General features: G+C 37.4%; 1 protein-coding gene across 1 annotated transcript; it reads left to right on the top strand.

Annotated features, from left to right (window-relative positions):
• The first annotated feature begins 635 nt into the window (after positions 1-635).
• Wee2 (WEE2 oocyte meiosis inhibiting kinase) lies at positions 636-26,464 on the top strand. Its single transcript, XM_040291145.2, has 11 exons — positions 636-1,117; positions 5,234-5,424; positions 9,119-9,167; positions 13,341-13,513; positions 14,871-14,992; positions 19,851-19,997; positions 20,665-20,772; positions 20,885-20,970; positions 21,752-21,922; positions 23,789-23,931; positions 25,428-26,464. Exons 1-11 carry the CDS (start codon positions 689-691, stop codon positions 25,588-25,590), a joined length of 1,782 nt encoding a protein of 593 aa, XP_040147079.2. The 5' UTR covers positions 636-688; the 3' UTR covers positions 25,591-26,464.
• Positions 26,465-27,935: the final 1,471 nt, after the last annotated feature.

A 27,935-nucleotide genomic window follows, 5' to 3' on the forward strand; every position in this document is an offset into this window, starting at 1 on the left:
TGGTCAGTTTAAAATTTTATTCAATTCACTAAGAGCTTTAACCACTAATATTGTGGGGAGGAAGGGTGTCTGAATTAGGGCAAGTGTATCTGGCAAGGATCTAAGATGTGTCCCTGTCATGGATACAAACTCCAGCCAAGATATGTTCGAGGCTGTAAAAGGATCAATATGATATCCAGGTGATGGTAAATTCTAATGATCTGCTGTTAGCCATTAGGTGCTTGGGGAGGAGAAAATAAGAGAGGGTGATATTTATATAAGGCAGGTGTAGAGGAGGGAAAATAATTTGTTAGATAATGAGCTTATTCCCCAATGGGCTAATGGGTATTTTTAAAGCCATACTAAATTAAAGGAATCCAACAACCTCACTACTATTTTATAGCACATGGGAACAGGGACACTCTAGGGCATACAGAAAAAATTTTGTATATGAATCAGATTTAATTGCTTAGAGAGTTACTAGGAATTTTCTGTAATCAGAATGGAAATAAGGATAAGCTGAGGTCTTACAGATTCATGGTACTTAAGGGAGAAATTTAACACTATGCCACACAGCTGTTTGTTGGTTGAGGGAAAGGCTGGCTGAAGTTGTAGAACTTGCTGGGGTTTTTTTCTCCTTAAGTCTATAGGTGTGGAGTGTTCCCTTCAGAGAGACCTCCTTACCTGGGCTATAAGCTCTTTCACCGAGATGGATGACAGCGGTGTTAACAAAGAGCCAAACCAGAAACTAAACTTTTCCTTTAGTGAAGAAGAGACTGAAAGTGAAGAGCAGAAAAAGGTACAAAAATATGGGGAGACCCAGAGCCCAAGTCCAGAGAAGGGTGAGGCCCAGGACTCAGTGGCTTCTTCGACTCCTCCCAGCAACGTACAGGAACGCAACACATCTCAGGAGAAAGGTGAGGGAAGCCCAGAGGTGGGTGAGGCCCAGGACTCGGTGGCTTTTTCGACTCCTCCCAGCAACATTCAGGAACGCAACACATCTCAGGAGAAAGGTGAGGGAAGCCCAGAGCTAATTCTTCGGACTCCAGAGTCGGCTTCTCCCAAATGTCCTGCTACCCCAGCACCAACAGCCAAGAGGAGCAGGCTGCAGCATGGTGACAGCCCCTCCACCCCCAAGGTAAGTTGGCTGTGGAAAGGAGTCGGGTCACTGTAACCTGTCTTCAGTTCAGCTGACACGGCAACAGGACTCAGTTGTCCGTGTGTCTGTGGTAGACTTTCATCACCGGCTCTGTATATCCCCGGTTTTGTATTATTGGTGGAAATGAAGGACAGTGGAAAGCTACTGAAAAGAATCTGCTTCTTGTCTCCTCAAAATCATAGGTGCCTGTAACTATTTGGCATTGGCCACAAATAAGAGGGGTGGAGGATCCTAAAGCGTATTGGACGTAGAAGTAATTCTGAGATCTAGAGCCAATCTCTGCACTACATTTGAGAAAATTAAGGTCCCAATAGATGAGGTTGCTTCTAGCTCAGCCAGTGGCAGAGACAGGGCTAGATACTTCATCTTTTGGACTTAGTTCATCATTGTTTCCATCATTCCAGTTGACTATATTTTGGGGGAAAATTATTTTACTTTTCCCTAATAGAAGAACAATCACATGAACATATTCATGGCCTTCTATTCTCCCCAGCAGGAACTCCTCCCTCCACTCAGCCTAGTCAAGAGCAGGCTCTTTTATAATAGAAGAGCAAAAAAGTAACTTTTTGATATTCCTTTAAAATTTTGGAATGGCAAATAAGAAGTGGTTTTGTTGTCGTAATTGGTCTTCTATCACACTGCTCATGTTATCCCATCCAGGGTCGAGGCAGGTTACTTCTCATCGACTCTGGTGCCATGGTGTGTGATTCCTAGGATGGGTATTAATTCTGCTTCCTGCTAGCTCAGCTTGATGTACTTAAGATCATTATAATAACATCTGTGATCCTGCTTGCAGGACAGTTGCTGTCAGCGGGTCTCTTTAGTGCCTGCTGAGTTTGCATAGCGTGCCTAACAGGGAATACTAAGCTGCTTGTCTGAACTGCAGACAAAATATGTTCAGGGATCCATCAGCAGATTTTTTCAGTGATCTCGGTACCAATTAATCATTCATTTTTTGAGAATCCACTGTGGGTAGGGAGCATAAGATAAAGTCTCTGCCCTCAAAGAGCTTAAAATCTAGCAGGAGAGAGGAGGGAGGGATGGGGAGGTGGAGAGAGAGAGAGAGAAAGAGAAAGCAGGGGAGGGAGGGAGGGAGAGGGGGGAGGGGAGGGGAAAAAGGCAAAAAGACCTTGTTAAGTGCTTCAAGAGTGGTCAGAGTTCTCTGGGCAGATTATCAGTGGAGTGACCTGGAAATAAACAGGTGAAGGAAGCACGAGAATGGCAATGAAAGTTGGCACAGTTTTGATACATGGAGAAGAACTGGCTGAGAGTGTGACTTGAGTAGGGAAGGACAATATGACATGGTACTGTGTTTCATCCATTTGATCATTTTCAACTTAACACCTCAATGTGTTAGCAGAACTTCTGTTGGCAAAACCCATTTACTGTCTTCAAAAAAAGTGCCCCCCAAATGAATAAAGACAAATAATGAAAAAAATAATTTCAAGTTCAGATCATGTGTGCTAGAAGAATGGTAGGGCATGAAGAGAAGGAATTATGAACTAAGCTTCAAAATATCAGGGAAGACTTTCCAAAGGAAATAATGTCTGAGAACAGTCTTAAATGATGATTTGGAGTTTTCCAAGCAGAGACTAGAGCTTGGGAGGGAAGCTACAAATGCAACTTCATAAAGTGCATATTTATGAAAATACAGTTGGATCAGGACTGGCAGAGAGGAGTTAAGGTGATGATAATTGGTAATGCTATGCTGAGACAATAATTGGTAATCCTTTCTACATAGGAAAGAAAGGTTGGCTTTGTTCAGCTTTGCCCAAGGAGTAGAACCAGAAATCATGTGAAACTGACTTTAGTTTTCTATAAGGAATTCCCAGCAGAATTACCTACAGATAGAAAAGCATCATCAGGAGGTAGTAGGGTTACTGTGGCTAAATGTATTGACCACTAGCTGACAGCCACCAGATTGGAATATTCAAGAGATCGAAGCCTCAGGGGACTAATTGTGCCAACTGGGCCTTTTCTTCTTGAGATACTATGACATCAGCTGTGTGGGAAGTTTCCTTCTCTTTTCACCTTCAGAAGTTTAGGAGCTACCCCCAGTTTTCCCTTGTCTCCCTTAATCCTCCACACAGAGCGGGACTGAGGGATTTATCTACATGCTCTGGAGCATATTTGTACTCTCAATCTGTGTCATCTTCCAGGAATCGTCAATCTGCTTTATCTCCAGGCAGAACTCCTTTTTGTAATGGATGTTACTAATGTCCTTATATCATAAGGGGACTTCATATATTCTGTTGGCTTTCTTATTTACAGACTAGAAATTCTGATGTTGTCTGCCCCTATGTGACCAATTTTTCTTTCATTTTTTTTTAATCTGAAAATTTCTTAGGCTTTTTTTAAAAAAAAATTTCCTTGAAATGCGGCAACAGAACTATGTACTGTGTTCCAGGTGTGGATGTTTCATCATCTGTCACAGAAGCATTTTGCTTTCCATATGATGATCAGTCTCACAAAACTCCTTCTCAGGGAACCATTTACAATAATTTTAAAAATAGAAAACACGTTTCCCAAAACACAATGGTAATTGAAAAATATCAATGATACAATGTAGTTCTGCTTATTTTGAACCAATAGTCAGTTCTCATGATAAACTCAGCAGAAAATCAAGAGTTTACCAGTGAGGATGTTGGCCACAGCCTCTGAGATTATTCATCCTGTAAACTCTTAAGGCACAGACAGAGCACTGTAAAAACCCTTGACTTTGATAATAACATATTTCTTCACTAAAATAAATGTTATTATGTGTACTCTGTAGCTTCATTCATTTCCACTTATGTCAATCATGTATTGAATGTAATAAGCCTCATTTTCATTCTTTGTATATTCACATTCTTTAATGAGTCATATTATAGTCTGGCTTCTGCTTCTATACTAAAAAGTCAGGGGCAGAGACCATCCAAATGGATAGGAAAGGTAGCAGAATACAACAATTACTAATTGGGCATTATGTAAAATTGTGGATGTGTAACCGATGTGATTCTGCAATCTGCATTTGGGGTAAAATTGGGAGTTCATAACCCACTTCAATCTAATGTATGAAATATGATATGTCAAGAGCTTTGTAATGTTGTGAACAACCAATAAAAGAGAATGATAGGACATGAAAAAAAAAACAAATGGTAGAATTCTTTTATAAATAGACCTACAATGCAGTGATTACCCTGGGAGGTACCTGTGCTACTGTCTACTTGCAGATCTATAGCGTAGGTAATCCTCTGGTTCCTGGCTCTTAGGACTAATGGAATTCTGTTGTCTCAGAATTTTCTGTCTTGGACTTTCCCCTTTGCCCTTTGGTTGATTCTGGTTCGAGTTAGGTCTATGGTCTCTTACTGTACCACACTTGGAGTATTGTATATTCTCCTATTTATTGGTAGCCACTTCTATTGGTTATAGCCACTGCAAAACCTGAAATCTCAAGCAATTATTTCAGAGCACTATTTTTCAATCTCTTTACCTTACTTTATGGAGCTTTTTTTTTCATTTAATGCTAAATTTTAAGTGAAATTGGGGACTTATTTTCTCATGTTTAGTTTAGGAAATCTCTCCCTTACAAAGTGATTATTTCTGAGACACTGAGAAATTGCTAACTAATGGATTATGTATTTCTTAAGAGCTAGAATTCACAAACATACCCCTCAGTATCTAGTCAAGAATCTGCTACTTAGTAGGCACTAAATATTTGAGTGAAAATTTTGAAGTTAAAGTATTAACTATGGAACATATGGATGGGGTTTTCTATAGAATCATTTTTATTTGTTGAAATGTCCTCATCCTTAAAAATTGGAGGTAGGATTAGAATTGGTGGGTTTCACAGATAGCTAACAGAATTTCCTAGGGCAAAGGCGTGGAGCTTAACAAAATACAGATTCCTGTGTTCACCTCATAAATAAGAATATTTAGAGATAGAGACTGAGATTCTATATTTTTCATAGAGCACCAGTTATTATGCAACTAGTTTGCTTTAAGGCCCTTTTAGCAATAACACTTTGTTCAAATATTAGCTAGCTGATATGGAAGTTTTTTGTTTTTTTTTTTTACTAACCCTATTCTGCCTTGCCTTTGGTCATCCTCATTCAGAGCCTGGTGGGCCCGCCGGAGATTTCTTCAACAGGGAAGCTTCTTCCCCGAAGTTCTAAGCATTTGAGACACACATTTGTTCCCCTCATGGATGAGAGTACCTCGCTGGCTCTGGTCAATATTAATCCATTCACCCCAGAGTCCTATAGACGATCATTCCTTCAAGGCAAGAGGAAGACCCGAGGAAATGTGTAAGTGTAGCTCTCTCTAACTTTTAAGAACCTCTATAGTCAAGGGGAAAGGAAAGAGAGAAAGTAAGTTTAGGAATAAGAACACTATTTGAATGAAGTTTAAATAATGTTTACATGACTTTCCTCTTAAGTGCCGATGTTTTCACAGTTTCTAGCATGTTTCTGTTCCAATACTATCCGTGACTTCTCTGTAAAAGCAGGGAAAAGTAATTCACAGATCTCTGACTTCAGTTAGAAAGTTGAATGGGGTAAGGACTGTATTCAAGGGGTCTCAATTGGTTACTTTGGTCCTAGCAGACCCATGGTGTAGTTCACACAACAAACAATATATTGCTGCTTGAAGTGTACATTGTGTGACTGGTGATGAGAGCTCCAGAGTACAAGGATTTGAACTTCTCTGTAGGTGGTGGAAGACTGATTACAGATAAAAAGATAGTGTTTCTTCCACTTTCAGAGGTGCTGAAAAAATGCAAAGCCAAATTGCCCTATTCCACAAAGGGCATGGAATGGTAGAAATCATCCAAATAAGGACCGTGCATGTTACTCAAAAACATTACCATTATTTCTTTTTTCTTAAGAATGGAATTACCTCTGTAATGGGGACAGTTATATATGTTCATAAGTATCCAGCAAAATAAATGTGCAGTAAATAATCTCAACTTTGCAGAGCAGTAAATATACCATGATGGGTTGTTTTTTTCTTACGAATCAATGACTATGTGTTATGGAGATTTGTGGCTGAATAAGTTTTTTTCAAAACGGTCTCCTAAATCTTAAATAAACAAAATTTCAGCATAAGTATAGCCAGGCTACTTTGGTTTCCAAGAATTCTATTGGTTTTAGCTCTTTAGGAGTCTTTGTATGTCATCAAAATCAATGGCTCCACTTTTCACTGAAGCAAGCAGGAAAAGACAACTAACTTGGATTCCTGGCAATGAAAGTGGTGATACTAGAGTCATATTCTTACTGCTTCTAAGATGGTGTTTTTCTCCATTATTTATTGCTTTGTTGTTATTTTATATAAATGTCATTCATAAATATCAGAATGTAGTGCTAAATTTGCCACAGGTGTTCACCAATTTATTTCCATGAATGTAGTGTCCTCTACTTGTACTTCTCCAAAAAGAAAAATCTACTGGCTGATCTGTAAGATGAATTTTTCCTAAAGATCCAGAATACAGTCATGCAAGGATATTAATCAGTGCTTTCTGCTTATTGAAGAATAATTCAAGACATCTTAGCCAAGTCTAAGTTCTTAGTTTTTATATTTACAGTTTAACTGTGAACCGAATTGAAAGCCAGGTTCCAGGTGGGGGTTGGAGGAGGGTGTAGTGTGGCAATGAAGAGCCAATGCTTTGGGATCAGACTTGATTTCAAATCCCAGTTCTATCACTTACTAATTATGTAACCTAGAGGTTTCTTTTTCTTTTTATTTGTTCCAATTAGTTAAACATTACAGTAGAATGCATTTTGACACGTTTTACACAAATGGAGCATAACTTCTCATTCCACTGGCTGTACACCAGTAGTGTAACCGTACATGTATATAGGGTAATATCTGTCTCATTCTACCTTCCTTCCCATCCCCACAGCCGCACCCCTCTCTTCACTTCTCTCTGCACAATTCAAAGTTCCTTCATTCTTCCCTAGCCTGCCCTGAACATGGACCAGCATCCATTTATCAGATAAAACATTTGGCCTTTGGTTTTTTGGGATAGGTTTATTTTACTTAGCATGATATTCTCTAGTTCCATCCATTTACCTGCAAATGCCATAATTTCATTCTTCTGTAAGACTGAGTAATATTCCATTGTGTATATGTATCACAATTTTTTTATCCATTCATCTGTTAGTTTCAGAGTTTGGCTATTGTGAATTGAGCTGCTAAAACATTGATGTGGCTACATCACTGTAGTGTGCTGATTTTAAGCCCTTTGGGTATAAACTGGGGAGTGGGGTAGCTGGGTCAAATGGTGGTTCCATTTAAAGTTTTCTGAGGAATTTCCGTACTGCTTTCCATAGTGGTTGCACCAATTTGCAGTCCCACCAGCAATGGATGAGTGTGCCTTTTTCCTCACATCCTCGCCAACAGTTATTATTGCTTGTATTCTTGATTATTGCTTAAATTGCCATTCTGACTGGAGAGAGATGAAATTTTGGAGTAGTTTTGATCTGCATTTCTCTAATTGCTAGAGATGAACATTTTTTCATGTTTGTTGATCATTGAATTTTTTTTTCTGTGAATAGTCTGTTCAGTTTCTTAGCTCATTTATTGTGGGGTTTTTTTTTTTTTGTGTGTGTGTGTGTGTGTGAAGTCTTTTGAGTTCTTTATATATTCTTGAGATTAGTGCTCTGAGAAACCACAGAACACTAAAGACAGAAATTGAAGAAGACCTTAGATGATGGGAAGTTCTCCCGTGCTGTTGGATAGGCAGAATTAATACTCAGAATGGCCATACTACCAAAAGTGTTATATAGATTTAATGCAATTCCTATTAACATCCCAATGACATTCTTCATAGAATTAGAAAAAGCAATCATGAAATTCATTTGGAAATAAGAGAACCAGAATAGCCAAAGCAATCCTTAGCAAAAAGAATGAAGCAGGAGGCATCAAAATAGCAGACATTGAACTATACTACAGAACAATAGTAACAAAACCAGCATGGTATTGGCACCAAAATAGACATGTAGATCAATGGTACAAAATAGAATATACAGAGACAGACCTACATAAATACAATTATCTCCTACTAGACAAAGATGCCAAAGACATACATTGAAGAAAATATAGCCTACTCAACAAATGGGGCTGGGAAAACTGGAAATCCACATGTAACAAAATGAAATTAAACCTCTATCTCTCACCGTGCACAAAACTCAATTCAAAGTGGATCGAGGACTTACGCACTAGAACAGAGACCCTGCGCCTAATAGAAGAAAAAGTTGGCCCAAATCATCATGTCAGCTTAGGAACTGACTTCCTTAACAGAACTCTTAAAACACAAGAAGTAAAATTAAGACTCAATAAATGGGATGGATTCAAACTTAAAAGCTTCTTCTCAGCAAAGGTGTGAAGACAGCCTACAGAATGGAGAAAATCTTTAACCTGGACTTTGGCAGCACTGTCTGTGTTGGTTAGCTTATTGGGGATGATAATGCCCATATAGAGTTTCACAGATGTTCTCTTCTCGCCCTTGCTTCCAATTCTTAGCACATGGTGTTCTACTTGCCTAGAACTCCCACTTGTTTTCCTAAGCTGGATCCCACTCATTCTTGGAATCTTAGCTTACATATCCTCTCTTTTGAGAAAGCTTTTTACTCTCGAAATACTTAACAGGACATTGTCCATAGTATCCTTTAATGCTTTTTTTTTTTTTAAATCTTTAGTTGTAGCTGGACACAAACTTTATTATTTTATCTATTTTTATGTGATGCTGAGGATCGAACTCAGTACCTCACACGTGTGAGGCAAGCACCCTACCGCTGAGCTACAATCCCAGTCCTAATGCTTTGTTCTTAGCCTGCCTGATGTTCTCATAGCGAAACTTTCTGGTTATCCCTGCCTTCAGACAGAGATTAAAGCAGGGAAGAAACTGTCTTATAGCCCCAGAACCTAGCACAGGACCAGGCTTCATCAGTGCATTAATCATATATAAGCATGTCTTGATGCACCGTCTTTCTTTTTCCTTAGTGAGGAAGCTGGCTCAGAGGAAGGCAAATTGGAAGGGCTGCCTGCCAAGGTGAGCATGATTCTTTGGCCCCCGCTGTCAGGACACAGGCTTTTCATCCTGTTCTCTCTCCATCTCCCCTGTCTTCTCATCTCTCCTCTCCCCTCCCTTTTTGCCCTTTCTCTCTCCCCCCTCCCTTACCTCTCTCTTCCTTGCCCCTTCTCCCTCCCTCCTCTTTTTCCTTCCTCCCCCTTTTCTCACCCTCCTTCCTGTACCCACCTCTGTACCTCTCCACCTCCTTCTCTTTTCCTCCTCTCTCCCTGTCTTCACCCTGCTCCTGTCCTCCTTGGGCTTCCTCTTTGCTTTTTTCTCCTCCTCTGCCTCTTCTCCCTCCCCCTCCCCAGCCCTTTATTTCTATACTAATGGGATGTAGAAATGACAGGAAAATCCAGACTTTTTTTTTCAAATGGCAAAACAGAATGGAGGAAAATGGTATAAAACCAGAGGTTTGTATGTAAAATTTTAGTGCTTTTGTTTGTGTGTGTGCATTGCTGGAGTTGGGCTTTAGGCATGCTAGAAAAGCTCTCTACTGGTGAACCACCTCTCTGAGCTATGACGCGCTAGTCCAAATTTCAGCTCTTAAATGTGTCCCTATCTATTGAGTTTTATATTGTTTGCAGTCTTCCATGTAGTATTCCTCTTCTGGTAATCTGACCTAAGAAACTAATACTGTAAATACTACTCAGAAATGTTTGTTACATCTTAATTGTGATAACAAAAAGTAGGGGGTCACTAAATGCCCAATAAAAGAATGACTAATTTAATATGATATTGAGTCAATAAAAATTAAATTGGAATTAAGGTGTTTATAATGTATAAAAACATGGATCAGTTCAATGTTCAGTGTACAAGAACCCTCAAAAAACTAAATGAGGGATGATCACAATTATGTGTTACATATTCATTGAATTAGTGGAAACTACTCGAATAGTGGAAACTTAATTTTTTTCCTTCTAATTCCTAAAGTTTTCTGCAGCAAATTTTATCTGTTGCATAAAGCAGTTGATATTTTAAAACATGACTGTAACCATTTTGGAGAAGACGACCATGGGCACATGCTTCCTTTTATAAGCAGATGTTTCTAACTTACGCCTTCACTACTCTTGGAATTTTATTCTTATTTTGTAAGGCATCTCCTAGCTTCAGATAGAAATGTCAAAAATATTAAGTATTTAATATGTGAAACACCTTGTATTTGGTTCCCATAAGGAATAAAAACTATATGAAAGTCACTTCCTAAGAGGAACTAACACCTTTGAAATTTCAAAATAATCTTAACATAAATGTGAAGTTAAAAGATGTGTATACTTATTTGTATACTTGTGTGATGTGTATATACATACCCATGTATTTATTTAAAACTTCGGTGGAGGGTTAGAAAAGATGTAGGAAGCAAGTCCACCAGAATACAGTGTATCAAAATAATTCTGGGCAAAGGAATAAGTAAATGCTCTGAAGGTGGAGGAGGTTATGTTGTGAGAGGGTGGGATTGGGGAAATTGCAAGGATGGTGAGCTGGCAGATTTGGTATCTGAGATGAAGGTGGTAAGGTAGCACTATGCATCTCATGAGAGGGCCTTCAGTTCTCTTGTTAGACATTTAAATTTCTCACCAGGAAACAATTAATTGTTTGATTCTGTGGTATCATTTTGCAAAAATAATTCTTACTATTAAAGGAGTTAGAAAGAGGGACAATAGTTATAATAAATCCAGATATGGAGTAAATGTCTTGAGATTGGCTAAGGGCAATGGAAATTAGAGACCTAGATGATGAAGACTGATTGGAATTGGATGTTAAAATGAGCTAGTTAACATCCACATATCAAAAAGAACATTTGAAGTTGTGCTGAAATTGTGTACAATGAATCAAAATGCATTCTGCTGTCTCATATAACCTAATAAAAATTTTTAAAAAAGAACATTTGGCCTTTGTTTTGGGGCGATATTCTCTAGCTCCATCCATTCACAGGCAAGTGCCATAATTTCATTCTTCTTCAAGGCTCAGTAATATGCTACTGTGTATATATCCCACATTTTCTTTAACCATTCATCTGTTGAAGGGCATCTAGGATGGTTCCATAGCTTAGCTATTGTAGATTGAGGTGCTATAAACATTGATGTGGCTGCCTGACTTTAGTATGTGGATTTTAAGTCCTTTGGGTATAAATCAAGGAGTAGGATGACTGGGTCAAATAATGATTACAATCTCAAATTTTCTTGGGACTCTACATACTAATTCCATAGTGATTGAACCGATTTGCAGACCTAGGAGCAAGGTATGAGTGTACCTTTTCAACACTCACATCCTTTTCAACATTTAGTGTTACTTGTATTCTTGATAATTGCCATTCTGACTGGAGTGAGATGAAATCTCAGTGTAGTTTAAATTCACATTTTTTATAATTGCTGGAGATGTTGAACACTCTTCATATATTTTTGACCATGCACATTTCTCCTTCTGTGAAGTGTCTTTTCAGTTCCTTGGCTCTTTTATTAATTGGGTTATTTGTTTTTTTTGGATGCTAAGTTTTTTGAGTTATTTATATATCCTGAAAGTTAATGCTGAACCTGAGGTGCATGTGGTAAAGATTTTCTCCTTTTATGTAGGCTCTCTCTTCATGTTATTGATTTGTAACAATATTTTATAATATATATATTTTTTATTTTATATGACAGCATAATGCATTATATAATGCATTATCTTATTTCACATACAATTCTTATTTCACTTCTACTGTGAATATTGACACAAATAGAACAATTTGATATGTGGATGCTAATATACATAAGGGTGGGCTAGGGAAGAATAGAGATACTTTGGATTGAACAGAGGGGAGTAAAGGGAAGGAAGAGTGTATGGGAGTAGGAATGATAGTAGAAAGAGTCAGACATTATTACCCTATTTGTATATAGATTATATGACTGGTGTGATTCTACATCATGTAAAACCAGAAGAAAGAGAAATTATATTCCATTTATGTATGATGAGTCAAAATACATTCTACAGTTTTGTATAACTAATTAGATATAAATATAAATAAAAGTATCATTGCAGTCAAAATGAACTAGTTAAAATTAAAAAAAAAACTTTATTTACTTATTTTTGATCCCAGGGATTGAACCCAGGGTGCTTAATCACTGAGCCACATCCCCACTTTTATTTAATTTTTTAAAAAATTTTGAGACAGGGTCTCACTAAGTTGCTTAGGGCCTAGCCAAGTTGCTGAGGCCAGCTTTGACCTCATGATCCTCCTGCCTTGGTCTCCCAAGCTGCAGGGATTACAAATGTGCACCATAGTGTCTGGCTAAGAATTAATATTTTTTAAACCACTGAAGTTAGAAGATAAAAATTTCTGCTAATTGGGAAATTAGGAAAAGATGACTTTGGTAGACAAATCAAATTCATGTAAATTGATGGAGATGCTGATCATAAGTTTGCTGAAAATTTCCTATGTGCTGGGCATTCTACTAAGTTATCTATCTTATTATTACATACAATATAAGTAATAGGATATTATATATTTTCATGTAATAATCTTAAGGAGCAGTTGCTATGATCTTCATCTTACAGATGAGAAAGCTGATAAAGGAATTCAATTATTTGCCTGGAATTATTTACTAGGTGGGAAATGAGGGATGTCACTAGTTGGCCAGTAGGGAGAAGGTTTGCTTTGCTTGAGCATTTATTCTGAACTAATCAAGCGAGTATTTTTTGTTCTTCAGGCCAAGATTTTTGAGAGAACTATTTGTAACCAAGTCCATTCAATATGAGATAGAAATCTTAGCATGAGGACTGTGAGGAATGTAAAGAAGAGATTCAAAGGGACGTTTTGGTTTTTGATTTGCTCTTCCTTCAGCCGAGGACGGTAGTGCTGGGTATGACAACATGTGTTCTCTGTAGGAACATAGAGAAAATAATAATATGACTAGGTAGAAGAAAGACCATTAGAGAACGCACAAGAAATGTCAGTACAGAATTGTGCGGAAGGTTACAAAGAACAGAGACGGTAGTCAGACCTTGAGGGATTCTTGCTACTGTGAATATGGACATAAATAGAACCTACTGCATTTGCCCCAAGTCTTTTTCAAAACCTAAAGAATTTAAGAATGTAATATGGTTCTTTTTTATTGCTCACAATATGTTGGGAAGAGTTATTCTAATTCTCTTTTTATAAAAATATTTTAGAAAAGTGTTCTGCAAGAAACTAACATGGCTTCCCGCTATGAAAAGGAATTCTTGGAGGTAGAAAAAATCGGGGTTGGAGAATTTGGTACAGTCTACAAGTGCATTAAGAGGCTGGATGGATGTGTTTATGCCATAAAGCGCTCTACAAAACCTTTTACAGAATTGTCAAATGAGTGAGTACCTTCGAAATACACTAGAAGTGCAATCTTGGATTTGGAAAGCTGTTTCTTTTCAAAATGTTTTAAATGCTAGTGCTGATAGCATGAAACACATACTCGTTACTTCTTTGTTGTCATTTTAAAATTCTCCTCCCCCAGTGTATAACCTCTTATGTTCATTACTTTCTTGAGTTTTTCAGATCACTTTTTCCAGAGACAAGTTCCTAAACTATAACATGATAATTTCAAATACTGTTGTGAGTGTGGGTTTTTAAATTTGTGTGTGTGTGTGTGTGTAAATCTCTTAGCTTTTACATTTTAGTACTGGTCTTACTTTTTTTTTTAATGAGTAGATTTATGGAATTATCTTTTGATACTTGTTTAGTTCATCAGAAATACTGCTGAGAAAGAAGTTATTGTTGACTCACTGAGTTAGCTCTACTTTGCATTAATAATGAATACAATGGTCAAGTTTCAGAGACAATACACAAGGAAAAATTATTTACAAGAATTTATATTTCATCCCAGAGCTAATTGTTAGCAATTTCTTCCTTGGTTATAAGGAAAACAAATATTTTCAGATTCCACCAATACTTTTTATGAATTCTTTGGATATAATACTATGCTGAATCCTGAAATTAGACTTTGAAATTCATTTTTATATTGAAATTCATCAAGTACTATATTTTGCTTACCTTGTATTGGGTTTTCCTATTGTATAACAAATGTCTATCACTAAGACTCTCTATGACTATATCATATTGACTGAGTTTAATATTGACCCTAATGAGGGGCTGCGGTTGTGGCTTAGTAATAGAGCACTTGCCTAGCATGTGTGAGGCACTGGGTTTGATTCTCAGCACCGCATATAAATAAATAAAACATAAAGGTCCATTGACAACTAAAAAAAAAAAAAAAGACTCTAATGACAATCTAGCCTTACAGGGAAGATAGAGACCCATCACAATATCCACCATGGGTGGTATGGTGACTTTCTTGTTAAGCCCTTAAGGTTTTTATATTGTGACACAGTGAAATTAAGATCTGAGCCTGTCTACTATTGTGACAGTAAACACCTAAGATTCCTCTTCACATATGCCATGTTCAGTATAACAACAGAGGACTTTGGTACCAGGCTGACCAAGCTTCTGGTCTAACCACTATCACTTTGAATTTGGACCAGTCACTCCTTTCTAGAGACTTCGTATTTTCCACTGTGTCTTACCAATGAAGATTGAACGAGATAAAATAATAAGCATGCAGTAAGCACCCAGCAAATGTTCTGCCATTGTTCATGCCTCATATTTTCTTTAAAAACTTCTTAATGTACAAATTGTCTTGATTAATTTTTCTCAGTGCTTTTCTGTTTCAGGAACTTGAGTTTGCATGAAGTTTATGCTCATGCAGTGCTTGGGCATCACCCGCATGTGGTACGTTACTATTCCTCATGGGCAGAAGATGACCACGTGATCATTCAGAATGAATATTGCAATGGTAAGTATGTGGACTAATATCTGTAGAGAGGGATATGAGTCTTATAAGTCTTCAGAAATAAAGCTGGACTCTTCATAATTTATGCCAAATATGGCAGAGACACACCTAAAATGTTGGTACCATAATCTTGCTTAGAATCAGAAAGCTGAGAAAATAGTTGAGCTGAAAAAGGAATTTTAAGGTGCATATATGTATTTCAGAACTTGTATGTAGTTGATATGTATGAGCCGTCACTCCGTTTACACTTTATTTATACTGAGAGAAAACATTTACCCCAGCATTTAAGTGGTAAATAATTCTTCTGCCATTTTTAAGTTATCTTGAAAGATACAAGCCATGCCACTTTGAGGAGCTGGTGGTGAAGTTTCTTCATGATGCCCTATTTTGATATACATATGACTTTTGAATAATTTTCTAGTAGATTCTTAAGTTGGGATAGTTAATGCTTCTTACCTTTGAGATTCAGTGTTCTCAGAGTGAGAACGTGGGGTGAGACACCAGGACTGGACTTGGTGACTTCAGATACATTATCCTAGGTTCTTCAGGGTTGAACATCCATGTAACACATGTAACACACACTTGTAGCACATTTTTTCTGGGCTACTTCGATCATAAAGAGAGTCCTCTGGTTTAATATACTTCTAGTCCGTTTTTAAGAGGTTGACAGCAGTTATGTGTTGTTGGCCTTGGAAATATTTGTCATCAAAATGTTCAGTGGTAAAGTAGAAAAGTGCTACAAATTGAATAAAAGCTTTCCCTCATATTAGGAGTAGAAATCCATATTCTGGCCACAGTAGTAATTGACAACCACGTTCCTTTCCTCTATCTCACCTTCCCTGAGTGTCTTTAATGGTGTAGCCTGTCCTTTAGCCATTTTAGTAACCAATTGGCCCTGAGTATATATGTCCAGCATGGCTTTTTAGGGTAGTGATAAGTGATAAATTATATAAATTAATATTATATATTATATAAATAATATATAATAACATATATATAAATAAGTAACAAGTAGGCAAGTAAATAATATTATGAAATTCTAGAAAATGATACATACATCCTGCAAAATAATGATTTGGCATTTCTCTTGTTGTTTTTCTTATAAATTTCCTTTTAGCATTACCTGTTACCCTTGTGGGCTGTTTTTTTTCCTCTTATTATCTCACCCCAAATCCCTTTTTCTAATAATCTGTCTGGAGGAACTGATGGATCCTTTCTTTATGCTTAAGATTGAGAGGTCAGTACTTCTCAATCATTTTCTCTTCCTAATTCCCCCATATGGAAGCCTGAGGTTTCTGGTTTTTTTTTCCCCACTCTCTTTCTGTAAGGAAGATTAGTTTTATTCCTGGGGCTTTTTTTCTATTAAAACACAGATATTGCCAAATATCAATAAAACAAAAACGCTTTGTAACTTGTTTTGGGAACAGTATAAAGCCTTCAAAATTCAAACCAAATAAGTTGGAGAGACTATTCCTATTAAAATCATCTTTTAACTTATTTCAGCATTTGTGGACCTTCTATAGGCTTGACACTGTGTGGAGCTGTAGGGAGAGGAGTACTCAAGGCACTGTGCTGCACTCATTCTTTTAGAATGACTACACAAGAGGCAATGCAAAGCTTGCTGGTACAACTATGGATAAACCAGTAAAGAGGATAAATGTGACAAGGTATTGGAAGGGGCCTGGATTTTAGGGTCAGGAAGACCTGGTTTCCAAGCCTAGCTCTGCTGCTCACTAGTTGTATAATTGCTGTGATGTCAATACCAAATGAGTGAAGGAATGGTAAAGGAATAGTTTGAGAATTAGCAACAATACTTGCCAAATGTTAGCAGCAGAGTTCCAATACCACCTGGTGTAGAGTAAAAACTCAATAATAATTGTTGTTAGAGTAGCCTGAGATAATTTCATAAAGGAGGTAAGATTGGAATTAGACCTTGTGGAAGGCCAGTTAGGTACTTAGAGAGAAGTTTTCCAGTTGTTGGAATAGCGTGTAGGCCAAGGGTATGGTATTGGGAGCAGGTCTGGCACCCAGTAGGTTCTCACATGACTGAAGTAACCCGTGTAGTAGGAAATGAGATCAACAAGGTAAAGGGTGGGGAGACTAGAGAAGGCCTTGAAAGCCAGGCAGTAGATTCCAGATTAGATGTGATGAATTCTAGGGAATTGTTGTTTCTTCATCATGATGACCGATAACTTCACTACTTGCCATTTAAGAAACAACTTTGATTTTGCAAAATGCAATCCATACATGTTGAGCCTTTCCAATGCCTCATTCCTTTAAATGCTTCCTTCATTCCATGTCCTATCTCTCCCTCCTTCTCATTCCCTATTTTTCCATCCTCCACCTTCCCTCGCCCCCAGTCTATCACAGAAGTTAGGCTGGAACATGTACAACTATGATTTTAACTTATATTATAAATCAGATGATTTAGATAGTCATTTAATTTCCCCTGCTCTCTCTCCCAACCCTTTAACCAATAAAATGTTACTTCCTTCTTCTCCATCCTTGCCAAGTTCCCCTACAAGTCACCTCTGGGCCACCCTCAAAAATCTAAAATACTAGTTGGATTCTACAACCCTAGGATTCTAACTGAATCAGGATTAGACATTAACCTCTGCTACAGGCAGTATTTTCTGGTGACATCTGTCACTGGAGTTTTCAAAGCATGCTCTCCTAGAATGGTGGTCCTTATACTTGTTTGGCTGATGTGACATTTGGAACTAGGCATCCTCTCTGGGATGCCATGAATATTGGTTGTATTTTTCTATCAAACAAAGAATCACTTCATCAGCAGAAAAATATACTGGTGTTATAGGTAGCAACATGAAGAATGTAAGAATACCAATGTATGAATCAATATTCTGTTGAATAGTTGATCTTTTTTTATATTTTATTGTTAGAGTCACCTGCTCTTTATATATTTTGATATCTGTTAGGTCTCATTAGAAGAAAGGAAAACATAAATATCATTTTTAAGTTTCTTTTATTTTCTGGTAAGGGAGTTAAGTACTATTATTTTATCTTAAGGGAGGAACTCAGCAGCCCATCTCACATAGTGCCCAAGGGCTGTTTTGTTTTTTTCTTTGGGCACAATGCTTGCAATTACAGAAGCCATGTCCAAGTTGTACCTTGAGTTATGAAGTTAGGGCTTCTGTGACTGGATGGGATTGATGGGGATGAAGCTCACAGTATATTCAGAATTGCTATGTACATAAACACGTGCTTCCTTTCTGACACTATTGAGTAAAGGACAGTGAATTGTGCTCTTTTATAAGGGATGGACAATCAGCTCTAGTTGTAGCAAAATAAGGATATTCTAACACCTTTGTATATAGGAGTACTTTTCAATTACTTCTACTATTGTTAATTATTACTTGGCCAATTTTAATATTATTTACTGAACTTCCAAGTATTTAAAAGCAATGTTAACACTGGTATTGTTGCCCTTACTAACACTGAAGCTTTTCAGAGTAGCAAGCACCTCTGTTTATAACCTACAAGAACATACTAAAAATTCCTAGTATCCCAGGAGTCTTCTTTACTCCATACCTTAAAGGGGTCCTTGACTTTCTATTCTTTCTATTTCTTTTCCCTCTAGAGCCAGGATGAACATTCATTTCAGAAAATATTTATTACATGCCAGGTCTTGGGAAATGGAATATGAATCGGATGTGGTCTCTGCCCTTATGAAATTCAGGCTAGGAGGGACACAGGAGTTCTACTGGATGCACCCTTCCTCCTCCTTGTCAACATCACCTCATCTACAAACTGCCTCAGAGTGGCTTCATTTTAAAACAAAATCCAAAACCACCTTTTTCCTTTTTCTTTCTCAGTAATAACTCATCTATAATACATAAATTCTTTTCTGAGAAGAACCTGAGAGAAGTAAAAACCTTTACTGTGGTACTCTTTGTGTTTCTGAAAAGATCTGAATTCTTTCTTGTGAACTTATTTTAGCATGACAGATGAGTCTTTTCATTTAATTTTATACAGCCTACTTTAAGCACACATTTCCTCTATTACCATCTGATACATATTTGACTGGTAGAGTTACAGCTTTGTAACTGCCAAGGGGAGCCAGGACCCTATAATTTGAAGAATCTGCTAGTAAATGCTAATTAATGAAATAAAGTGCTCAGAAACACTCTAATATCTTAAGATGGGTGTCCAACCTCAAGTATTCATATAAACCCAAGCCTTATGTTTTATTGATGACAATGATGAATCAAGATAGTCTACAGCTGATATTTAAATACCGTGGTTCAAATAGGATTCAGATGTGTCTAAAGTTTTAAATTTTTCTATGGGTCGGCTATCATTAAGTATTCTCATTTTATGATATATTTTTAGTCGAATTAGAATCCATTACATTAAAATTATTAGCCTGACATTGACATGGAATTAATCATCAATACTGATGGCAGCTATATGACTATGCCTGATTGGCATTCTGGTTAATAGGTAAATTTTTCTTTTTTCCTACTGAGAATTGAACCCAGGGTCACGACCACTGAGCTACATCCACAGCCCCTTTTATTTTTTATTTTCAGACAGGGTCTCACTAAGTTCTAAGGCTGGCTTTGAACTTGCCTCAGCCTCCCAAGTAGCTGGGATTACAGGCAAGTGTCACAGCACCTGACTTCTTTTCCTTTTGAAAAGCTCTATTTCTTCTTTCCAACATCTCTATAATATAAACATAGAGCAGATAATATTATGCTTTGCACTGACACTAAAGTAATACAGACCCATTGGACTGCAAACAATCACGAGGAATTTATTGAATATTTATTATTCTTTCACCTTTAAGACTCATACCTATTTTCTCTTCCTGTGGAGTTATTCTCTGTTGTTTCTTTCCTAGGCGGGAGCTTGCAAGCTGCTATATCTGAAAACACTAAGTCTGGTAAACATTTCCAAGAACCAAAGCTCAAAGACATTCTTCTGCAGATTTCCTTGGGGCTTAAGTATATCCACAACTCTGGCATGGTACACCTGGACATCAAACCTAGTCAGTATGGCTCTTTCTATTCTTCATGCCATATTTTGTTCTTTTCATATCATCATCACAATTTGTGTCTGAAAAAAATTGTGTCTGTATCAAAGGCCCTTGACTATCAAGTGTCAAAAAGTATTGGCTGGGAGAATGCCTTCCATTTGTTTCCCCTAAAAAAGTTCAGTTAAATAGTTTAACCATTTCCCTCTTGGACTTAGAGAACACAAAGCGGGACAATAACTTCCACTATAAAATAGATATTTAATTTACTACAAAAGTGGCCGTTTATTGGCTACATTCTGATCATGTTTATAACTACTGCTGCACTTTTTCTAACACAGCACTGATCAAAATGAGCAGAAATGAATTGTTTTTTCACTCATTAATGTGAAACTTAAGGATAAGTTACTACGTTGTGTATGGTGAGACGATGGTATCCTGCCATCAGTCTCTTCAGAGAATGTGAAATATATGATGATGGTTTAACTTGAATAGGCATTATCAATCACTGGCTATCCCAATGTGATTTGAAAGATCTCATAGAAAAAAAAGAAAGGTTGGTGGTCTTGCTACAATCATACAGGAGGAGAAAATAGGGCAGCTAAAATGTTAAATTGAGAAAAGAATCTTTGGAATGCAGAACTTGGGAATCATTACTTAATGTCTAGACTGTATTTTTCAGGTAACATCTTTATTTGCCATAAAATGCAAAGTGACTCTCCTGGACTCCCAAAAGAGGTTGAAAATGAAGCTGATTGGTTTCTCTCTGCAAGTGAGATATACAAAATTGGTGAGTCTGCTTTGTAGCCCTACCAGTATATTATTATCCTATAAAACTTATACTGATGACTCCCCTTATTCTTTTAAAGAGCTCTGTTTCTTATTTATTTTATATTTTTTAGGTGACCTGGGTCATGTGACATCAGTAAGCAAACCTAAAGTAGAAGAAGGAGATATTCGATTCCTGGCTAATGAGATTTTGCAAGAGGTATAGATTAAAGGGATAGAGAGTATTTTGTTATTTTTTGAGACAGGGGCATAATAGTACACAGGCTGGCCTCACACAACTTTCCTGTCTCAGCCTCTTGAGTAGCTGGAGCTATAGGCATGGAGGGTATTTAATACTCATTGACCTTCTTGACATTCAAGGCTCAGTGCAAAAAATGAAGAGAGTATATCTAAAATTTAAACATATTGTATCTCCTTTCCATTGAGAATAGAAGCCAAAGAGGGGAGAAACTTACCCCCAAACATGGGGAAACTGGCTCAATCAAAGGTGAATCGATACTCACACAGTTCTTTCTGCAGAATTACTGATCTGCCTTTTTGGAAGGAACCCTCCTCTTTAAGCTCTTGTTGGTACAGACCATTTTTATCATGTTGTGATCCTTTAGCCATTGCCCATCTTCTAAGATGTCTGTTGAGTCTGACCTAGGAAGGATAAAACTTCCTTCTGAGTGATAATTAAGAAAAAATGAGTCATTCATTCCTGAGATTGGCTAGTTTATGTGCTAAGCCATCTTGAGTCTGGCAGGGCCAAATGGCCCTGAGATTATTCCTTGGGCACTTCAGGGAATAGCTGTATTAAAAGGTATATTTGTGTTCCCTCTATCTTCTTAGAAATAAACCACTAACTATAGTAAAAGTAGCTTGGCTCATAGTGTTTATAGTGCTTACGTACTCAAATGAACCTCTCCTCCCAGTTGCATTTTAGTCTAGACTCACTCCATTGGGCAAACTAACTGGTCTTCTTGTCTTCGGTTCTGCAGGATTATCGACACCTTCCCAAAGCAGACATATTCGCTTTGGGATTAACAATTGCAGTGGCTGCAGGAGCAGGGGAATTGCCCTCCAATGGCAGCGCGTGGCATTCTATCCGCGAGGGCAACTTTCCAGATGTTCCTCAGGAGCTCTCAGAAGACTTTCACAATTTGCTCAAGGTGACATCTCCCATGAGATAAAGAGAAGACAAAGTGTCTATTTTTTTTTTAAAAAAAATGATGGCAAATGGTGGTGTGGGGGGTTGGGAAATGGATCTGTTGGTAGTGCCATTAATAGAAGGAAAAAGCAACTGACTGGGAAGGCCAGAAAAAGACACAGGACAGATTGAAAGCTTCTCAAGAAAACTTGGAAGACGTCATGAAATCCTTCATGTTATAGTTTTAAAATCCTGTTATGAACATTTTTTTTCCATTTGCTTTTCATAATAACTTTAAAATGGGCAGGTGGCACCTCTTTCTACACTGGAGGAAACCCAAGGATCTAAGTATATTTGAATTTTATATTTACAGTCAGTAAGTAGTTAACTTAAAAATTAAAACTTGACCTTTCCCCCTCCCACTTCTGGGCTTTAACTATTAGCAATGATAACAGTGATGACATTACCGAAAGAAAGAGTTTCAAGTGTATATAAAAAAGTATAGTATAAGTGACTGTTGATAATTGACACAATACCAGCAATTGGAGCTATTGGAGAAAAGGCATAATGTCAATTCAAAAATCTGCGTGTTCCTTGTACCAAATAATATCAGAGTATGTGTAGGGAGAGAGAAAGGAGGATATCATGTTGAAATGGAGATACAAAAACACTGTCAAGAAGCTTAGAATCCTATCAAGAAAATAAAATGCATATGACTAACTTCATGGCTTAGGAAACAGGATTGGTTAGGATCCCTAAAATAGGCTTAGAAATATCCACACTCTTTGACATTATATTTGAGTTTCACACTTTACCTCCAGTCTTCAAATATAGTTATAAACGTGTTCTTCCGACTTCTTTTGCTTTTTTGAAAGGAGGCAAATCTTTCCTTACAAGGGTCTCTTGTTCACTTTCTAATCTGTTACAATATGTAAGTTGCTCTTAGATTTAGTTGATATTCACTGAGTACCTAAACGTTGGCCCTATGCTAAGCAATACTGTACAAATCTGGGCACAGTGATATACACCTGTAATCCCAGCAACTCAGGAGGCTGAGGCAGGAAGATTCCAAGTTTGAGGCTAATCTCGGCAATTTAGCAAGACCCTGTCGCAAAACAAAAAACAAAAAGGAATATGGATGTTAGCTCAGTGGTAGAGTGCCCTGGGTTCAATCCCCAGCATCAAAAACAAAAAACCAAAACCAAAGCTGTAGGTGAATGTTAATTTTGTTAATTAACTTAATTCTCACTATAGTCCTAGAAGGAGAATACTGTTATTCCAAATTCCAAATTTTACTGAGCTTCAGTAAAGTTTTCAAAGTAAATGGCAGAGTTGGCTCAGAAATTCGTCCCCAAGTGTTTTCTTCATTATATGACACTACTGATATCTATCTATCAATTATTTCCTACCATATTCAAATCCTCTTAGGTTACAGCCATATCTACCTGGAGATAGTGTTTTAGGAATATTGTTGAAGTGGTTCATTATTAAGTGATAAAGGAGCAGAACCAAAAGTTGGGTAAACTGGCTTTGATCATGGTTCTTCCTGTTGAACTAGTCACTTGGACTTGGACCAGTTACTTTTTACGTAGCACCTCAGCCTTTTCCATTTTAAAATATGGCATTAGACTAGTTAATCAGCCTGCCTTCTTTAAACCATGATAATTAAAGACAGGTCAAAGGTGTGGACAACTGATGTTATCAGACATGGACGATTCTTTTATCCAAGGTGGAGCTAAGTTTTCATTTATGTCTCCTTCCCTCTGCACAAAAGAAAATCAGTGTTTCACAAAATCCACCAACATAGGCGGGGTTGGAACTGGCTCGAGTGGGGAGATTTTCCCAGTAGTGAAGCTTCTGTTCCTTCCTTTTGGCCCTACGTCATCAGAAAATGATCCACCCTGATCCAGCTGAGAGACCTTCTGCAGCAGCTCTGGCCAGAAATGGAGTTCTCTGGCCTTCCCTGGGCAAAACACAGGAGCTCCAGAAGCAGCTGAAGTTGGAAAAGTCCAAGATGGCCATACTAGAAAGGTAGATTTGGGGATGTTGGAGTCAAGAATGAATCGATTGCAAATCATTCACATCAGTATGAGCAGGCTGGTGTGCTGCTTCTGTGGATTTACATTTACATATATTGTTCATTATAATACATAGGCCCCTGTCCACAAGCAGACTGTCAGCACAGAGGCCTTTTACAGCATGGGACTAGTTCTGTGTCTAGGTGGCTTGAGAGAAAATTCCAGATAATGCAAAGGAAGCAAGAGGGAGGAATATAAGGAAGTACCACTGGTAAAGAAAGCTTGGGATTCTGAGGGACAGCAGGTGTCTTAAGTAACTGGTGGGGATCATCTCACCTTGGTTAGTGAGTAGAGACCTATTAGAGAAACTCACTAAGCTTCAGTGTTAGGCAGGCAGATATACTATCATGGTACATATTTAGAAGAGGAGTTTTCTGAACAAAGAAGGCAATTCAATTGCTTATTTGCATAAGCTTGTATTCTTTTATTACCCCATTCCTTCATTAAATAGATGGGAATTAATCAGATGGGGTAAGGTTGGGGAAAGGTCCGGCAGTGTGTCTGAGCAGTGTTCTGAAGGAATTTTTAAGTGATTATTATGTTGTGCGCTGTTGAAAATACAAAAGGAAATGGAAAAGGGACCTTGTCTGAAGTAAGCTTACAAGTCCAACTACTCTTAGCTACAAAGTCCATCTTGAAAAGAAAGATTAGTTTGAAAGCTTAAAAAGTCTCTGATATGATTTTTTTAGTAATAAGTTGCAGACTAAAGACCCTAGGTCTTTAGTCAGTTAATTATTCCAAATAAGCCACTTAATAATTATCTTGCTCTAGTTTTGAGTTCCATTGTCCATGGAATAAAAAGAAAGTATTTATCCACATATTTTGGTCACAACAAGGTAAGTGCCTCTTACAGTGTAGTAGGTATATTCTGTGAAGCTTCCAGTGACTGTCATCAGCCAGTACCGATGGTGGGCACCCGTCACAGAGATGAGGCAGATGGCATCTTGAAATTGTCTAGACTAGAGTCTGGCAAACTTGTTTGGTAAAGGGGTAGGAAGTAAATATTTTTTGCTTTGTGGGACATATAATCTCTTCTATAATGACTCAACTTATTTGTAATATGAAAACGGCCATTGATTGATTGTGTTTGTGTGTGTGTAAACAAATGAGTGGCTGTGTTCTAATATAACTTTATTTACAAAAATAGGTGGCAAGCCAGATTTGACCAGGAGCTGTCTTTTATTGACCCCTGTAACTTTCATGTATTGACTGAAAAGCTATATGCTTATGCCCCAAAGATCTGGGAAATTGAATCTACCACGTGCCATGACATGTATTTCAACTCATTAAATGACAATCATAATCACAGGAACTGAGCTTTCTATTCTTCATAGTGTAGGCTTCTTTCTGTAAACCTGAAATAAAAAGAAACTGATGTGTTAGTTGTGGTCGTAAATAATATCTATAATTAGGGAATAAATAACCTGTGTTTTCCTGCTTTCATTTCAGGAAACTGAGAGAAACCCAGCAGGCCTTATCCTCTATGGAAGACGCCCACCACAGTGACCCTGAGATCTCTGGGGCTCACACAGGATCAAGAAGAAAAAAACACCTGGTGGGAAGAAAGACTACAAAGTCTTCAAGCTTTACCTGTGGGGAATCTTCTCCATAAGAACTCGTTTCATACCACCAGTCTTTTACCATACAGCCTCCAGAAACAGACACTGAACATCCAAATTTCCCTGTTGCAAGAAGGAAAAACTCACCAATTTGAATGCCCAAGACTTCAAAAGTCACCTCATTTACTATTTACAGTCAAGGTCATAAAGCTACTAAGGTTCTTATCAGCAGTGGTCCCAGGTATACTAATTGGTAGCCACTTTTCTTCCCTATTGTTATATTCCTCCTGTCAATAACTTATGCTTAAATTTTCTGATGAACCACAAGAAAATGGCCTCTGAAGTGAAAGAAGGGAATAGCCTTTGGCTTGGCCTGTGGACTGAGAAATGTCCAAGGACCCCAGGGACTCTCTGAACATAGAAAGCAACAATATTTGTCTTTGAGTTGAAGTAATAGCTTACAAGAAATGCGCTTGGAATCCAACAGTGCTTCCCAAGGTGCATGATACTATTCCTAAAAATGAATGCCCACATTTTGAGCAAGTAGTATTTTCTGGATGGAGGTATTCTCTTCTCTGATACTGTATTTATAAAATTAATGGCCCTAAATTATGTGAGGTAGGTAGCAATAAGAATATGTACAACTAGGACATTCCTGAGCTGGTTAACTTGTGAAAACAAAAACACAAAAACACTGGAGGTAGAGGGTTCAAGGAAATTTGATGTTAATGCTCTCTCTCAGTCTATTTGTCTTAATCATCTTGTGGCTGTTCTGGTTGGTTTGGATTTTTCTGGATATCAACAATTTCTCTTGATTTTAGCAGAATTTGGCTTTGCTTCTGTGATTTTAGCATATTTTATCCAAATCCTCTTCTCCGTGTACATTTTCATAGGAATTTATAAATAAAGATTTTTATTTTTTTCAGAGCCAAATACGGGTAAAGCATTCTTCTTTATAATATGTAATTAACAAATAATGAGAAATTTATGTTAGAAAAATGGATGGTAGAGTGGGTGAGAGAATTCAGTTGATTCTAACACATCTTGTCAGTAAGGCTTCATAGGTCCAAAAGCCAAGAATAATGGTCAGGCTCAGCTATAAAATAATTTTGACCATAAAAGTATTTGATCACTTCTTTATGTCATGTTAATGATGGTAATCTGTTAATAATACATTGATTTTTCTGTTGCCTAATTTTCTTCGTTTCCCTTCATTTTTAGAAGGAAAAAGAAGAAAATTAGGCATCCCTCTAATAAGCCCTCATACAATTCTTCTGTCTTGGAATAGCAACTCTTTCCTTGTGGTCTATTGTCATTGGATAAAGACTAGTAAATAAAATGGGGTTGGTTTATTGCTTGCCATTTCCTCAACGCGACTCCCTTCCTATGTTCCTTGCAATACAGTGCCAGGTCAGTCACATTTATGGTTTTAAAAACAGGTACGTTATTAAGTGTGCAATGTATAGTCCAGAATTCTTTGGTAAAACTAGTCTCAGGTGTTACAGCTACCACTGGAAGGGTCTCTGACCTTTCCACTGTGTTCCTCAGAGTCTAACTTCACACCTGAATGAACCTGATGCCAGATTGGTTGGGCTCCCTCTGGCTCTGAGTTTCCATGGCAGCAGTTATCACAATAGCCCATAGCTGCATGGATACTATTGAGTATGAGAGGAACTAGGTCTTCATTGGGTTTGAGATTCCATCTTTTCCACTTCAGTTGGACATTTACCCCTTGCTTGGGTAAATTCTGACTTTGCATCGATGTCATGACATAACTCAAATTATTATAATTATTTTGTTAACATTATTGGGCTGGTAACATTAAATAAGTTAAATTTTAAAACTCTGGAAATGTATCCTCCACAAACCCTGATACCTGAAGATGCCAACAGACAATCTTGAGATTTAGAGAAATACCTCTGTGCTCTACTGGTCTAGCTCTAACAGGTCATTTATCTAAGGTTGTAGAAGGATTATAACTAAAAGACTAATGTTAACCTCCCAGCCTGGATAATTAAATCTGTACAATTTCAACCTTAAATTACATTAAAAAAATTGTCAGTTTTTTTTTTAATTAAAAAGTAACCACAATAACTCTAAAGTGATGCTAAAGTTGCTTTTGAACCACCTTAAAAATACATGTTAGTTGTCAGTTTAGGCAGAAGTGCTATAATAATTTTCCAACAGTTATGAGACTTTAGAAAAACTGACTTTAAAAGCAAAGTGAAAACTTGATTCAAATTTTCAAAGAATGTTTTTTTTTTTTTACAGTATCAAAACTTTCCAAAGCTTCCTATTTATGATAAAGCATTGCAAACCCTGTTCTCTATCATTGGATGCCCATACCTGAAATTCTTTTTTTTTTTAATTTATTTTTTAGTTGTAGGTGGACACAATA

The sequence above is a fragment of the Ictidomys tridecemlineatus genome, chromosome 2, assembly GCF_052094955.1.
Source record: "Ictidomys tridecemlineatus isolate mIctTri1 chromosome 2, mIctTri1.hap1, whole genome shotgun sequence".
Classification (NCBI taxonomy): domain Eukaryota; kingdom Metazoa; phylum Chordata; class Mammalia; order Rodentia; family Sciuridae; genus Ictidomys; species Ictidomys tridecemlineatus.